Here is a 14,933-nt window from a genome sequence, read left to right on the forward strand (position 1 = left end):
AGGACAATTTGATTAGACTGTCTGAAACCAAGCCAAAGTCTGCAAAATAATAGCTCAATTAAATTCTGTTTTGCTTTCATTTGTCTTAGATTTTCCTGAGTGTGATACTGTTGCAAATAATCAAGTAAACCAATTCCTTTCAAAATGAGAGATTTAGGTGTATTTTCTTTCCTCCCTGCAAGTATATTCCATCTTCACTATGCTTCATTGAACGTAATCTTGACACCAAATACATTTCTGTATTTTGCCTTTAGTCTCCTTTAATTTTCTATACTTACGAATTAAAGTTCTATGCCATTAATATTATACCTTAAACGGATTAGCAAATGTACAAAGGCAGGCACAGGGCATTAGGGTAGTCTAACCGCACTACAGGAATGTTCTGATTTTCACTCCATACCTGGCAGCATTCATTTCATCAACCCAATGAAAGATTTAGGCAGGACTGACACGGGATTTTTTTTAATGCTGTTTTTATGGTCTTGAAATGTTTCTAGGGGCTCGCGAACCTGAGACCAGTCTGAAGCCTCTTCAACTGTGAACCAGTATCAATTTTCCTTTCTTTTTGGCTTAGGTATTTTACTCCTTCATTCAGTCACTCGTTCATCACTCAGTGATTGACTAACTCATTCGTGAATAAGTGTCTATGCTTTATGTCAGGAATGGTGCGGAATGTCACAGCATCAAGATTTCAGATTAAGGACCAGTTCTTTGCTGGTGAGACTACCTATCATTAATTCATGTAAAATTCTGGAAGACAAGAACAAAAGAAAGACCAGGATGGAATTTTTAGAAGACCATGACCCTTATTTGTGCCTAAAGTGACACATTTAGGAAAACACTGTGCAATCAAAATAATGCTGGTAAAAGTAGTTAGTAGCACGGATGATGACAGAAGCTAAACTTTATTAAGTACTTTTTATATGTCTTTCTAAGCTATTTACAGACGTTACTCAGCTAATATTCATAACAACACCATGGGATAAATGCTACGATTACCACATTTTACAGATGAAGAGCCTGATGTCCTCCCATCAATTCCGGTTACGCAAAAGTTGATTATAAGCAAAACGATGGTCCACATTACACAGCTAAAACATGCATTTGAAAAATGGCCAGTACCTAGTGAACTAAAATATAACTTGGAATTTACTAGGTTATTTTCCCTTTAAAAACAGCTTTTAGGTTGCACACAGTGGCTCACGCCTATAATCCCAGCACTTTGGGAGGCCGAGGTGGGCAAATCATTTGAGGTCAGGAGTTTGAGACCGGCCTGGCCAACATGGTGAAACCTCGTCCCTACTAAAAATATAAAAAATTGGCTGGGCGTGGTGGTGCGCCCCTGTAATCCCAGCTACTCCAGAGGCTGAGGCGGGAGAATTGCTTGAACCCTGGAGGCGGAGGTTGCAGTGAGCTGAGATCATGCCAGTGCACTCCAGCCTGGGCGACAGATCGAGACTCCATCTCAACAAAGCAAAACAAAACAAAACAAAACAAAACAAAAAAACCCCACAGTTTTTACACAGGCACTTTTCATGCATTAATCAGTTAATCTTCACAACTGCCTTAGGTAGGTGAGGTTACCAGCCACATTCTCTAGATAAGAAAACAGAAATACAGAGAAGTTAAGCTACTTTTCCAAGGTCACACAGGATTAAAGGTGGTACCGGGACTATAACCTGCCAGTCAGACACCAGAGGCCATGGTATTAATCACAATGTAATGCTGCCTCCTCCCCCAACATATTCTGACATATCAATCTCCAAAACTCAACCATGCAGCTGAGTTTGTGTGGCAGTCCAGTGTAAAAGATCCTGTGGCTTTAAAGGACAAATCACATTTCAGAGCTGATCAAGAAGAGACATGGTTTTAGGATAAGAATGCAATTTGCCCAGTCTCATTTAAGGTTACAGGGAAAAACACAAAGCATATGTTTAAGTTTAGATAATACTTCAATAGTTACCACAGAGTCTATTAGACTTCCCAGAGAAAAAGACCTCTCCACTCTGACATGGATCAGCATAGACTATGGTCAGATAGGTCTATGGCAAGCTTGGCAAACAGAAGGTGCACATAGCACTTCTCCCATCTCCAGTGCCCATGGCAGACATACCTAATCAATCGTGGCACTCTTCAGAGCCCATCTTAGACCCACAGTCCTTCAAACAGCACTCTAGGTAGAGCCACTTCATATCCCCAACAAAGTTGGTAGTCACAACAAAACCTCTTCGGTGTGTAATTCTATGTGGTTCAGACTCTTATTCTGTTTCTAGAATAAATAACAATCCCTTTATGCTCTCAAACAAACAACAAACCAGACATAATTTCACTGATGTCTTATTAAAAGCAATTTCATTAAGTCTGACAAAGCGGCTCTCCCATGTGCACACAAGGGAGTGTCTCGCCTTAAGGTCTTATAGTCAGAGGAGATCAGAAGAAACCTTCTAGGGGGCAGTGGTAGATACCAATGGAAAAGAAGCACGCAGTCACATGGTGGAGAACTTAGGAACGGGACAGCCCTTCACATCATGTGGTTTTTAGTTTCTTTCTGAAGAAAGCAGACAAAGATAATCTCCTGAAATTAAACTCACACACAATTTAATCACCAAAGGTCTTCTCTCTAAACAGCAGGCAACACAGTACACAGTATCTGCAATTCTGGATTTTGGGGACTCTGAACTGTTATCAAATGGACTGCACTTTTATCCAGCTCCCTACAAAGGAATGATGACTCTGAATTCATGACTCTCTCCCCTCTCCCCAGTCAGAAGGCTATAAACTTCTTCTCAGGACATCTAATTTAATGCAAAGCTGGAATGCTAATTAACTAGATGAAGGCAGCAGGATGGAGACATGGTATGATACATAACGGTTCTGAAGAGCAGAATGACATGGCGTTCGAGGAGAGGCATGGCGTTCGAGGAGAGGATAGGAGGTGAGCGATGCATAAAGAACAGAAGATTCTTTGAGGGGAGGGGGTGACGGGTTGGAAAAAGTCTTTGCCAAAATCCCAGCAGGTGGCACCTGAAGGGACAGCTCTAGAATAAGGTGGCAGCAGGGGAAACACAGAAAAAGGAACGGACAGAAAATACCAGCGGAAGGAAAAATGGCACATGTGAGGATGAATAACATGCTGAGGATGAAGGAAATTCCTAGGTCAGTGATGAGTCAAATGACTGTGACTAATAAGACCTGGGGACAAAAGGGATCTGCTGGATTAGAGATACTGAAATTCATGTGAAGGCGAGCTAAGAGAGAACCACAGGTAGGCACTTAGGAGCAGTACAACAGGTCTGGAGGCACCCATGTGTGTGAAGGCTCTAGAACAAGCACACAGCCCAGATGCACTGAAATTAAAGGGGATCAAAGAAACTGAACTTGGGGGAAAGAGCGAAATGAACTGGGAAGCAGAAAGAAAACAGCATGGAGGCCAGGGGGTACTGATTTGAAGAAGTTTAAATGATGGCATTTTCCAAAAAAACAAGTTAGCCCATGCAATGTATTACTAAGGAGGCCAGACAGGTTAGAAGGATGGAGACATGGCCACTAAATTTAGTGACAATAAAATTCAAGAAAATGATGAGGAGAAAAGCCAGACTTGGGAGGAGTTTAGGAAAGAAAGTGACTGGGAAAAAAAACAAACAAAAAGAACACCACAAGGAAGCAGCAGGCACAATATTCTGGGTCTAAAAGCTTGGCAGCAAAAGAAGGAGCTAGAGGAGAGTAGCTGGGAAGGATCGAGTCATTCAACGTTTTGGAACTACCCATTTAAACTCCACATTTACCATGAACACCGCTAAATGTTGAGCTCTGTCTGCTTGAATATTTACCAAAGTTCTTCAATGGGACATAAAGTAAAAGGACAAGGGCTGGCGCTCTTTGCCCAACTGTGTCCAGCAGCTTTAAATTCTACTACTTAAGTAGTTAAAAATCTGTTCTTTTGTTGAAGGAGAGAACTTATGAATAGAAGGCAGCAACCCCAGACCCTTTAGAAATGACTAGTATTCAGTCCCTGTAATTTACCGGGCAATAATTTCAAACTCAAACAATCCCAACAGCAAGGTGGCTGAAGTCCACCAAAAGTTCAAAATGGGATATGTTCTCTTTAAAATTTTGAGAGCGACTAAATATGACAACCATCTGATGTATGAAAATTATTCACAACCAAAAACAGACAGTCTGGAAATAGCCGGGATGACTTCATTTAGACAGAATTACCCAAATCTGTTTCTAATATACACAGTACACATAATAAATTTTTACAATATGACAAGGAAAACAAACTTAATAAAAGTTCCCGATCTTTTGTTACACAAGCATGCTATATCCATGCTATGTTTATAATAGTTTGCTCATGATATCACAGCTCAGTAACAAAGGCCCAAGCAATACAAAAACAGTTACTAGGCATGACATCAGCTCACAACTACCGTAATTACATCGGTACACAAATTTCCCAAACTGTACATTTTCCAAACTGCTTCTCAATTTCAACGGCTGCCTTTAGACAATTACTTGCAGAGCTGTCTGCAGGCTTTGAGTAATACCCGTCTTTCTTCTCTTTCCCAAGCGTCATTTCCCTTTAGAAAGTGCATATTTCAATTATAAGCACTATTTTTCAAATATGCCCATCAACATATGTCCAAATTAGGAGACGGTGTGGTATGGTGGTTAGCGAGGAGCATTAAGCATCAGCAACTCTGATTCCATTCCTTTTGCTTTCCCTGTTTGCGGGGCCCAGGTGGTAGCTCAGGGAGAGGCAGTAGAGTGTAATGGATGAAAGCATAGACTCTTGAGCCAGATTGTGTGGGCTAGAATCCCAGCTCTGCCACTTATCAGCTGTATGGCCTTGGACAAGTTAACTTCTCTATGCTCCACTTTCCTCCCCTGTAAAATGGGAATAATAATAGAACTTACCCCATATGGTTGTTGTACAGTAGTTGGCTCCTAGAAAGTACTATATAGTATTTACTATTTAATATGATAACTATTATCTTTCTGGGACTCAGTTTCCTGTTTGAAAACCTGGCTTAAATTAACCTGACTTAGGGTAAACTGTTTAATTTTTCTAATGTCAGGGTAGGGGGTTGCAGCCTGGTCACATTATCTCAAGATAGTGAAGTTCAATGAGTAAAGTTTGAATGAATGAATGCATGCATGTATGAATGAATGAATGAAAATATAGGTCCTGAAAATAACCTATAGTTACAGAAGTGAAAAATACTATATTGTGGAACTTGAGCTTCATCCTATTTTCTCTAATCGCTTATTTTCATGTTCCTGCAATGAATGTTGATAACCATCTCTGACCCAATAGAAATAGTAAGTGTAGGGAAAATAGATATTGCCTTGTGATTTTAGAAGTGTATTTCTCTAAGGACCAAACTTTTCGAGCTCATCCTATATGCACAACCTCTGTCTCACCGTGTTGTGTGGTCAGCTGGCTTTCCTTACCGGGCAGGGTGCCAGGGGAGTGCGACTACCTCCATTGTCACTTCTGGTCCATGGTATTGCACCAAATGCTGTTATTCTAGGCTCCAGGAAATTTTCTAACCACTGGACAGGGTCCAATGCTGTGTGCTAATGAGTTTCAGATTGGAGGACCTCACTGTGCATGTGTCAGAAAAGTGCCACGGTTTATAGCAAGGTGGGGGGAGGGAAGAAAAGACACACCAAAAGAAAAAACAGTAGTTAAAAAATGCTGGCTACTCAAATTGACAGGGAACGTGACCTCTGCACTTCAGCAGAAATTCTTGCAGACTTACAAAATAAAGGAGTTTGCTTTTATCGCACACTGTGAGACTCACACGGAAAAATGGAAAACACTACATCACTTGACCTCAGCGTGCCCCCTTTCAACCACAGACGAATATTGTGTACAAAAATTCTAAATCAACTTAAGATGTTCCCAAAAAAAAAAAAGAGAGAGGCTTTAATTTTCTACATTAGACTTGATGATCACTATTTTGGTTCTGAGATTTTGCTTAGAAGATTCACACAGGAAAAAGACTCAAAATTCCAGGAAGAGTATTTTACCACTTTGGGGATAATGATGTAGTGGTCTCTATTGGGGGGGCGCATCATCGTCTATACTCCCATTGCACTGGAGAATACTGAGGAAGCCTGACTCGCCCAGGCCTGAAAGTCACTCAAGACTAAAATCATGATTATTTGCTTACATTAACAGAACACTAAAACCAATTTTAAACAACTTAAGGAAACTCGAGCCATCTTTGCTGGGTGATTCACTGCCATGGGAAACCAAGAAGCTCTTTTCTCCCTTCAAGGCAACCAACAGGCTTGATAGCAAGACCTCATTGTGGGATCACAGCCTATCCAAGAAGAAGCCGCCCTTCTGCTGCTGTTGCTGCTGCTTTTATTTTTTTCGTTAAGAAGAATCACTTCTTAGGAGTGTCTAACAGAACTTTTGAGTAATGAGATTACATTTCAGTTTTTTTTCTTTTGCCACACTTAGTCCTGGGGACTTTAAAAATCCAATTCTTTCACATCCTCGAACTGTCATCAACATTTTTTCAGATGGTGTCAATAAAATTGATTGCTTGCAGTTCTGAATTCTGTTCTGCACATGGAAACAATATAATTTATTTTAAAGAATTTTCAATAGGGATGGAAGGAGAAATGGAACCTCAGGAAACCCATCCACAACATTTGGGGAGGGGTGGGAGGGAGCAAATCCAAAGCAAAGTAAACATCCTGAACACTACCGGACACTGGAAACATTGACAAAACGTCCTGATATATAAACCCTAAACCTGACTGTTGTGCTGACTGATACACCTTTCTGTCAGATATGAATGATGTTTCTGGAGCATTAATATGTTCATTAAATTCTAACTCCCTATACTTAAAATATTCTCTACTTTGGCTCAGAGGCATCTTGACAGCTTTGTTGTAATCATATATGTGAGGCCCCCAGTCTACACAGTTGTAGAGATGCCTCATACCTACAACCAATCTGTTGCTTTTACAGGCTTAATCTAGGTATTAAGCAGCTGATTGTGGAACCACGTTGCTTCGACATCTTCAACTCAGCTGTATATCACAGAAACCACTATGGGTGGTGACAGACTCCCATGATGCCTAGCAACTGTACATGCCCCTAACTCCTTAATCCGTGATACTACAAAATATGGCTTGCGTTTTCTTTTTTTCCCCCTCTTTCCCTGAAGCACAAGTGGACGACCAGCAAGGGTCCGACAGTGTTATTCCTAATTACCTTTTTTTTCACTCTTGATCCTGTGGCTCTCATAATTAGTTACCTGGGGCTGCAATCCAATTTGAAGTGATGACAAGAAAGTGATCCATGAAAAAGTAATAAGTTAAATCCAATTTCAGCCTTCCTCTAATTAAATGCACATGGAACTAATGACTCCAACCCTAGCATTTTAGTGATAATGGTAATTAGCGAGGTGGGAGTCACTCTCTTTTTCAACACTGGAGGTGTAAACCACAAGGTAAAATGGCAGGAGCACTCTTAATTACATGTGTCATTTTGTCAGCAATTTACACATTTTTGACCAGTCAAGTATGTTTTTTCCCCTGTCCCTCTCCACCTCCTAGCCCCAACAATGATTATAACAAACTAGTCCATGTTCCAAACACATGGACGCTCATAAGAGCACTTCAGACTTGAAAATAAGAAATAAATTTGCTTTGCTGTTGTTGATCACCTTTCTGTCCCCACCACACACACAGACACACACAGAGACACACACGCACAGGCACACACACAGACAAATAAAGATATACTTAGGGTAATTATGCAGATCTGAGTCCTCTTAATTGAAATCCAGATATTTATAGTGGAACTGATTTTTGTTGGTTTCAGCTGTCTTTTTTTTGCTTATAATATGGAAAATAGAGTAATTTACTTATTTATGGAAAATATGACACTCAGTAGGTGCTGAGTAAACACACATAAAAAGAGAGGCAATAATTAACCTCTTGACGGCACACTGGTTATCTGTGGTTCTAAAAAACCTGGTTTCCCATCCTGGTGCTGTTACTACCTTTGTGCTGTGTAGCAAGTCAGTTAATCTCTCTGTTTCCATTTTCCTCATCCATTAAATGATTTAAGGACACTGCCTATACTACAGAGTAGCTAAGGAGCTGGCCCACGTTCAGCACTGACTAAACATTCATTATCTATCACACTTTGCATGTGGTGGCAAAGACATGATTACATATAAAATACTAGCATCACATTTGCATTGTAATTCTTAGATACATTTAAACTAGTGATCATATAATTAAAGTCCAAACTGAGTTCCTTATTTTTTTTTTCTTTTTGAGACAGAGTCTCGCTGTTGCCCAGGCTGGAGTGCAGTGGCGTGATCTCGGCTCACTGCAACCTCCGCCTTCCAGGTTCAAGCGATTCTCCTGCCTCAGCCTCCCGAGTAGCTGGGACTACAGGTGCGTGCCACCACGCCCAGCTAATTTTTGCAAGATGGGGTTTCACCTTGTTGGCCAGGCTGGTCTTGAACACCTGACCTTGTGATCCGCTCGCCTTGGCTTCTCAAAGTGCTGGGGTTATAGGCATGAGCCACCGCACCTGGCCACTTTTTTTTTTTTTTAATCGAAATAGAGTCTTGCTATGTTACCCAGACTGGCCTCAAACTCCTGAGCTCAAGAGATCCTCTGGCCTCAGCCTTCTTAGTAGCTGAGATATGGTGCACACCACTGCAGTTGCACCTGGTTCAAATAGGGATTTTTTTTTTTTTTTTTTTGAGCTAGGATCTTGCTCTGTTACCCAGGCTGGAATGCGGTGGCACCATCATGGCTCATTGTAGCCTCTACCTCCTGGGCTCATTCAATCCTGCCACCTCAGCCATCAGAGTAGCTGGGACTACAGGCACCGGGCCCGGCTAATATTTTTGTATTATTCACAGAGATGGGGTGCCACCTCAGCCATCAGAGTAGCTGGGACTACAGGCACCGGGCCCGGCTAATATTTTTGTATTATTCACAGAGATGGGGTTTTGCCATGTTGCCCAGGCTGGTCTCTAACTCCTGGACTTAAGTGATCTGCCTGCCTCAGCCTCCCAAAATGCTGGGATTACAGGTGTGAGCCACTGTACCTGGGGATACCTTCAAGAGTGGGAATTATGAATAAACAAAACCAATCAATAGCCATGGAGTGGGCTGTCCTGGGCAGACTGGGACACAGGGCCACCTATGCACAGCTGAAGTTGAAATAACAAAAACGAATGAACTCATTATATTACAACTTGCACCAAAATTTTGGAGGCAAGGACAAAACAGACTATCAAAGAAAAACAAAAATCTTAAAGCAGGAGTATCAGCCTGGACCCCAAGGTGAACTTCTTGAAGTTCATGAAATCCCTAAAACTGGATGTGACATTCTGTGTTCATGTGCATTTTTCTGGGAGGAGTGATCACTGTTTCTATCATATTTGTAATGGTGCATGTAATCAGAAAGACTTAAGAACTATTTCTAAAATATTTCTGTTTTATTATTTCTTATCGAGACTTATTTTTAGGGTTTTGGGATTCTCAGAAGTCATGTGATAACAGTAACATCTTAAAGATATCAAAATTTCAATGCTTTGTATCAATTTAAAATGCTAGGGATGCCAATTCTAGACAATGTTAACTCTAGACATTAAAAATAAAAGTTTGCTTCCCTCTCCTAAATTATCCTCCTTACTAATCAGTGCATAGGGCTATTTCTTAAGGGTCAGTACTTCAAAACCATTCCATTTCACTATCAACAACATAAAATTGTAGTTTCCTTTACAGGTTTCCTCTTGCCAATTTCTTCTTTAGTGAATAACGTGGAAATGATATGAGCTACTAAGATTATATGCGGCATTAATGCAAAGCAAAATGCTGCCTAAAGCATGTTTTATATAACTGCAAATAAAAATGCTAAAAAAACACCTGCTGAATCTTGTATTTTAACCTCCTCCACTTAAAGCAAGAATCCACATGATCACCCTGAGCTTCCAAGTAGACTAAAGGGCTGGCCTTCTAAGTGGGTTTCACTTTCCCTGCAGTGAAATGGCCTTCTGAGGAAGGGGCTCACACATGACATCACCTTGGAAGGAAGGGCATGGGCAGGAAGGAAAACTATCAGATGACTGGCTTCAGGTTCAAATTCTTTATAGAGGGCCTGAAGCTGGTGAGCTTTCCACTGTAGGCAACACACAAAGTTTACTTTCTTTCCTAACTTTAATGCTGCCAGAATACACATGTACTCTTACTTTCTTAGGAGAAAATGTGTCATTTGATTTCCTTCCAGTTTATGTACTCGTGCCAACAACTAAAATGCTTAAAGAACCAAGATGAATTACTACCCAGAAACGGTGGTCAAAGTTCCAAAATTTGATCAATAAAATTGCTCATCGACTCACAAATTAATCTTCAGCCAGTAAAGTTACGCATTTTCGAGGTTATGAGTACACCTGCACTGTTAAGCATTTATTTCACTTGTTTAAGCAATCTTCAGAAGTATATAAATATTTATAGAAGAAAGCCTATGCTGGGCACAGTGGCTCATGCCTGTAATCCTAACACTTTGGGAGGTCGAGGCAGGTGGATCACCTGAGGTCAGGAATTCAAGACCAGCCTGGTCAACATGGTGAAACCAAGTCTCTACTAAAATTACAAAAATTATCTGGGCGTGGTGGTGCATGCCTGTAGTCCCAGCTACTCGGGAGGCTGAGCAGGAGAATCGCTTGAACCTGGAAGACGGAGGTTGCAGTGAGCCGAGATCGCTCCACTGCACTCCAGCCTGGATGAAAGAGCAAGACTCCATCTCAAAAAAAAAGAGCCTACTATTTTTACTCAACTGTAATTTTCGTTTTGCAGCAAAATCTTGTTAATTTGTTTACAACTCATAAGCCTCCTGAAGGCAGGGTGTGTATCTTCAACAGTTCTGTATCCCATGAACACCAGCACCATGCCCAGCCTGCTTTGGAAATGTTCACCAACTTGCACTTAATTAATTCAGATCATTCTGATTCTGAATTTATGATGGGGCCAATTTTCAATTTTCATTTGTATCATTCATAAAAAAATTTGCAAAGCAAATGAACAGACTAAGTAAAAAGATAATTTTGGTTACTAAGTAGAATATTTCTCAAGAACTTCAGAAGCAATATCTATACCCGATTAATGCCTTCATTAATAAACCACATCACCCAAGAATGTGACCAGCTCAGATTTGGTTCAGTATGTGGATCTGCAAAGAGTGCCATTTCTCTCTTATTTACTCTCATCTCCCTGAAATTAGACCAAATTGGTGATGTTTGACTATATTTTATGATCTCTATCGAGTAACCACTTATAGCCTCCTCTAACTTTCCATTTTCTTTTGTTTGTATCATCAGCCTGTGAAACCAGAGAGCGCTGCCAAACATAAAGCAGGGAAGTGTGAGATATGCTTAAAATATGAGTCACAGTATATTTGGGGATTTGGGGTTTTTTTTTTTTTCCTTCAAGCTATCAGCAGATCAAATCCTTCTTCCCTGTCAAGCCTTCCTCTATGCAGAAGATCTGAAATTTGCTAAAATCGGTCTCTCAGTGTAGTTATGAAGGGTGAGAAGATCAGAGATGAGCACTGTTAAGATTTGCTGTAGGATTTCCCTTTCATTTCAGAGCCACTCCGGCAGAGATGCCTCAGCAAGGATGCAGTATGGCAAGATATATTTAAATATGAAGGTTATTCCTTCTGTGAATCACCAAGTCTATATGCATATTTTTATAATGAGGTAATATACCATGTGACCTAGGATAGTAATCTCTCCTCTGTTTGTGGAAGGCCAGCCAACCTAATAAAGCTTACTGAATGTGCATGACCCTATCAGGCAGCTGAGGGGTCCTTCAGCAATCGTCTGTGATACACACACACACACACCAGTCCACCAACCTTTTAGATTTATTTCCCCCGGCCAAATCTTAAAGCTGGTCTAAATTCTCTGCTTGTCAATTCCTCTACTTGGGGGGTAGGGGAAAAACTCAAGACATCTTCTTTACCAAAACCAGCGTTCAAGATTACCCCTTCTCCCCCTACTTTTTATACAGACTGAAGTGCTCAGCAGAATGTGTGAGGTTGGTTTTGACACTGTCCTTGCCAAGAAAAATGGAGCCCTCTATATCATCCACTTCTGCATGGTGGCTAAAAACCCTGTAACAGGCAAGAAGAAAAAGAGCCCTCAAAAGGAAATCCCCTGAAACTTTACTTCTTATATTTAGCCCTCAAGGAACTTCGTTCATCTTGGAAAAGAAGTTACCTAAAAATGCCATATGTTTTTAAAAAGCAAGTATGAGGGAAAATAATTCTACCATAAAAAAAATCACAAATGATATTCAATACTGAAGAGCAGTGTGATCAGACAGATTGTGTATGTGTGTGTTTTTTTATTATCTCTAACCAAAGCTCTACTATGTGTAAGATTTCCCCCCCAATAATATATTTTCATTTTCCCAATGCACTTGAGGCCTGATGAATTCAAGAGGACTCGGGGTATTTTTAAGGCTGTAAGAGCTCCAAGAGGGCGGCAAAAAGAATGGATCATCATTTGAATCACTGAGTGACAGGCTGGGCTAGCTCCCTGTATACATTAATAAATTAGAATTTTAATTGTGTCTCTGTCCACAGGAGATGCCCCAGTACTTTAATATGTACCAACAATTGGCTATGTTATGGAATCTGCAATGTGGCCTCCGCTGCTGACCTCTGAAACACAATTCCCAGTCTGACTACGGAAACTGTTCAGTTTGATCCTTTCAACTTATTTGAATCCTGACAAATAAGCTCACAGCTGAAAGGTCAACATAGTCATATTTCATCCTCCAGAGCTGTTCTTAAGACATCTACACAACAAAGCACTTCTTATAGCACCTGACATGGGCCCTCAATGGCACTGTTCCTCATTAAAAATGTCCCCTGCATGCGCACGCATTCCAAGGCACATGGTCTGGTGATGGTTTACCAAATAAGTGTTTACAGAAGGGTTAGTAAACAAGGCAGATTGTCAACTTTTCCAATAAAGCGTCACTATAGTGCTGAACTCTCTCTGGAAAGTGACAGTTTCCCAAGTACATGTAGAAGAACTAGAACTTGTTGGTCAAGGTCAGTTTGATCTTTGCGGATAATCTGGGAACAGGCTGTGGTTCACCCTGACCTGTGAAAAGTAAACACAAGCTAGAATTTAGGTTGACCTCATTATCCAATTAATTGGCACCAAGTTATACACCTATCAGCTACCGCTTACAGATTCTGTCCCCTCCTGTGACAGGGATGCCCACCTTCAGCTATGAAAGTAGTCTGAACCACTTAGGACCCAGGTGCCAAGTGCCCTCTCTTAAACGTGAGCATGAAGACCCTGATTCAAGTCTCTTTGAAACTTCTATTACAATTTTCTACTTTGAGTCAAAAACCCAAATTAGATGCTTTTTGTTGTTTTTTGAGATGGAGTTTCACTCTTGTCGCCCAGGTTGGAGCACAGTGGTGCGAGCTTGGCTCACTGCAACCTCCACCTCCCGGGTTCAAGCGATTCTTCTGCCTCAGCCTCCCTAGTAGCTGGGATTACAGGCACCCGCCACCAAGCTTGGCTAACTTTTGTATTTTTTGGTAGAGATGGAGTTTCACCAGGTTGGCCAGCCTCGTCTCGAACTCCTGACCTTAAGTGATCCGCCTGCCTCAGCTTCCCAAAGTGCTGGGATTACAGGCGTGAGCCACCATGCCTGGCCCCAAATTAGATTTTTATAAACTTACTCTTTCTTCTACTCCATTAAGCCCTTGCCTTCAATGTGCCTGAAATCAGAAGTTGCTAGAACAACTATTTTTGTATCTTTACATAAAAATTTCTTGCCATTTAAAAATTATTGACCTAGAAACATTCTGAACATATCCACTGAAGAATTGGGTATACATTATAATCATTACAAGCCATAATATTAAAAGTACCACATCCTCCTCAGGCCGAGTCATAGTTCTTGATGCTATTGACATTCTGGGATGAATCACGGTGTGTCGTGTCCTGTGCATTGCAGGATGTTTGGCAACATCCCTGGCCTGTACTTACTGGATGCCAGCAACACCTCTGCCCTGCTAGTTGTGGCAACGAAAAACGTCTCTAGACATTGCCCATTGTCTCCTGGTGGTGGGTGGGGGGGTAGGGGGTCGCCAAAATCTTCCCAATTGAGGATGACTACACTAAAGTAAGGTGTGTGTCTGTGCGTGTTTATGCCATTTCTAGACCCAACATAAGAGAATGTGGTGACAATTCTGAGTACTATGAACTTTTCTCATTGGTAACCTACACTGCCTATTAGCAACTCAACACTTACAACTCCTTGTCCTTCTATTATATTCACTAATCAGCAGATCTTACTCCTGACAATAAAACTTTTGGTCAAATACACATTTTCCCCAAAATGTTTCAACTTGCTGGTAAACCAAAAATGCACTTTCCACAGAAGATTTTCTTACATGATTTGCAATGCTCAACACAATCCACTCCTGAACTGCTTGTCAGTTATCCCAAAGGGTATAATGTCAATTTAAAAAGAAAAAGAATTGTTACCTGAAGAGCTGGTTGTTTGTCATTCCTCTTGGGAGATTTTAATCCACTAACTTGCTGCTGCTGTTGCTGCTGAAGAAGGAGCTGTCTTGCCACCTGAAGTGCCTGGAAGGAGAAACAAGAAAATCCTTTGCGTTACTACACAGGTTCAGGGACTCTTCATAAAAAAGGATTCCAGGAAATGCGCTTTGGGACTGGGTCCTGACTTTCCTATTTCCTGGCAAATGGAACAGCAAATGAAACTTCCCACCAGTCTTAGTTGGAAAACTTTCCAGAATTTGTTTACGTTCCCTTTGACTCGGCCAGTTTCATCCACGGTTCCACAGGCATCTAAGCAGACATTTTATTCCTACTAAAGATCTG

The 14,933-nt window shown here is 41.0% G+C and overlaps 1 protein-coding gene across 27 annotated transcripts in view; it reads right to left on the reverse strand.

The window, feature by feature from the left end:
- The window catches only part of FOXP1 (forkhead box P1), a 629,627-nt gene that overhangs the window by 141,971 nt on the left and 472,723 nt on the right, over positions 1-14,933 (reverse strand). For all 27 annotated transcript variants that reach the window (XR_010155275.1, XR_010155274.1, XR_010155273.1 and 24 more), the window contains one exon: positions 14,574-14,675. Coding sequence is in view for 22 of the 27 variants with exons in the window: in XM_054682054.1 (XP_054538029.1) it covers positions 14,574-14,675 (102 nt within the window). In the remaining 5 variants the exon portion in view is untranslated. The remainder of the gene's footprint in view (positions 1-14,573; positions 14,676-14,933) is intronic.

This window comes from Pan troglodytes, chromosome 2 (assembly GCF_028858775.2).
Source record: "Pan troglodytes isolate AG18354 chromosome 2, NHGRI_mPanTro3-v2.0_pri, whole genome shotgun sequence".
In the NCBI taxonomy this organism is placed as follows: Eukaryota; Metazoa; Chordata; class Mammalia; order Primates; family Hominidae; genus Pan; species Pan troglodytes.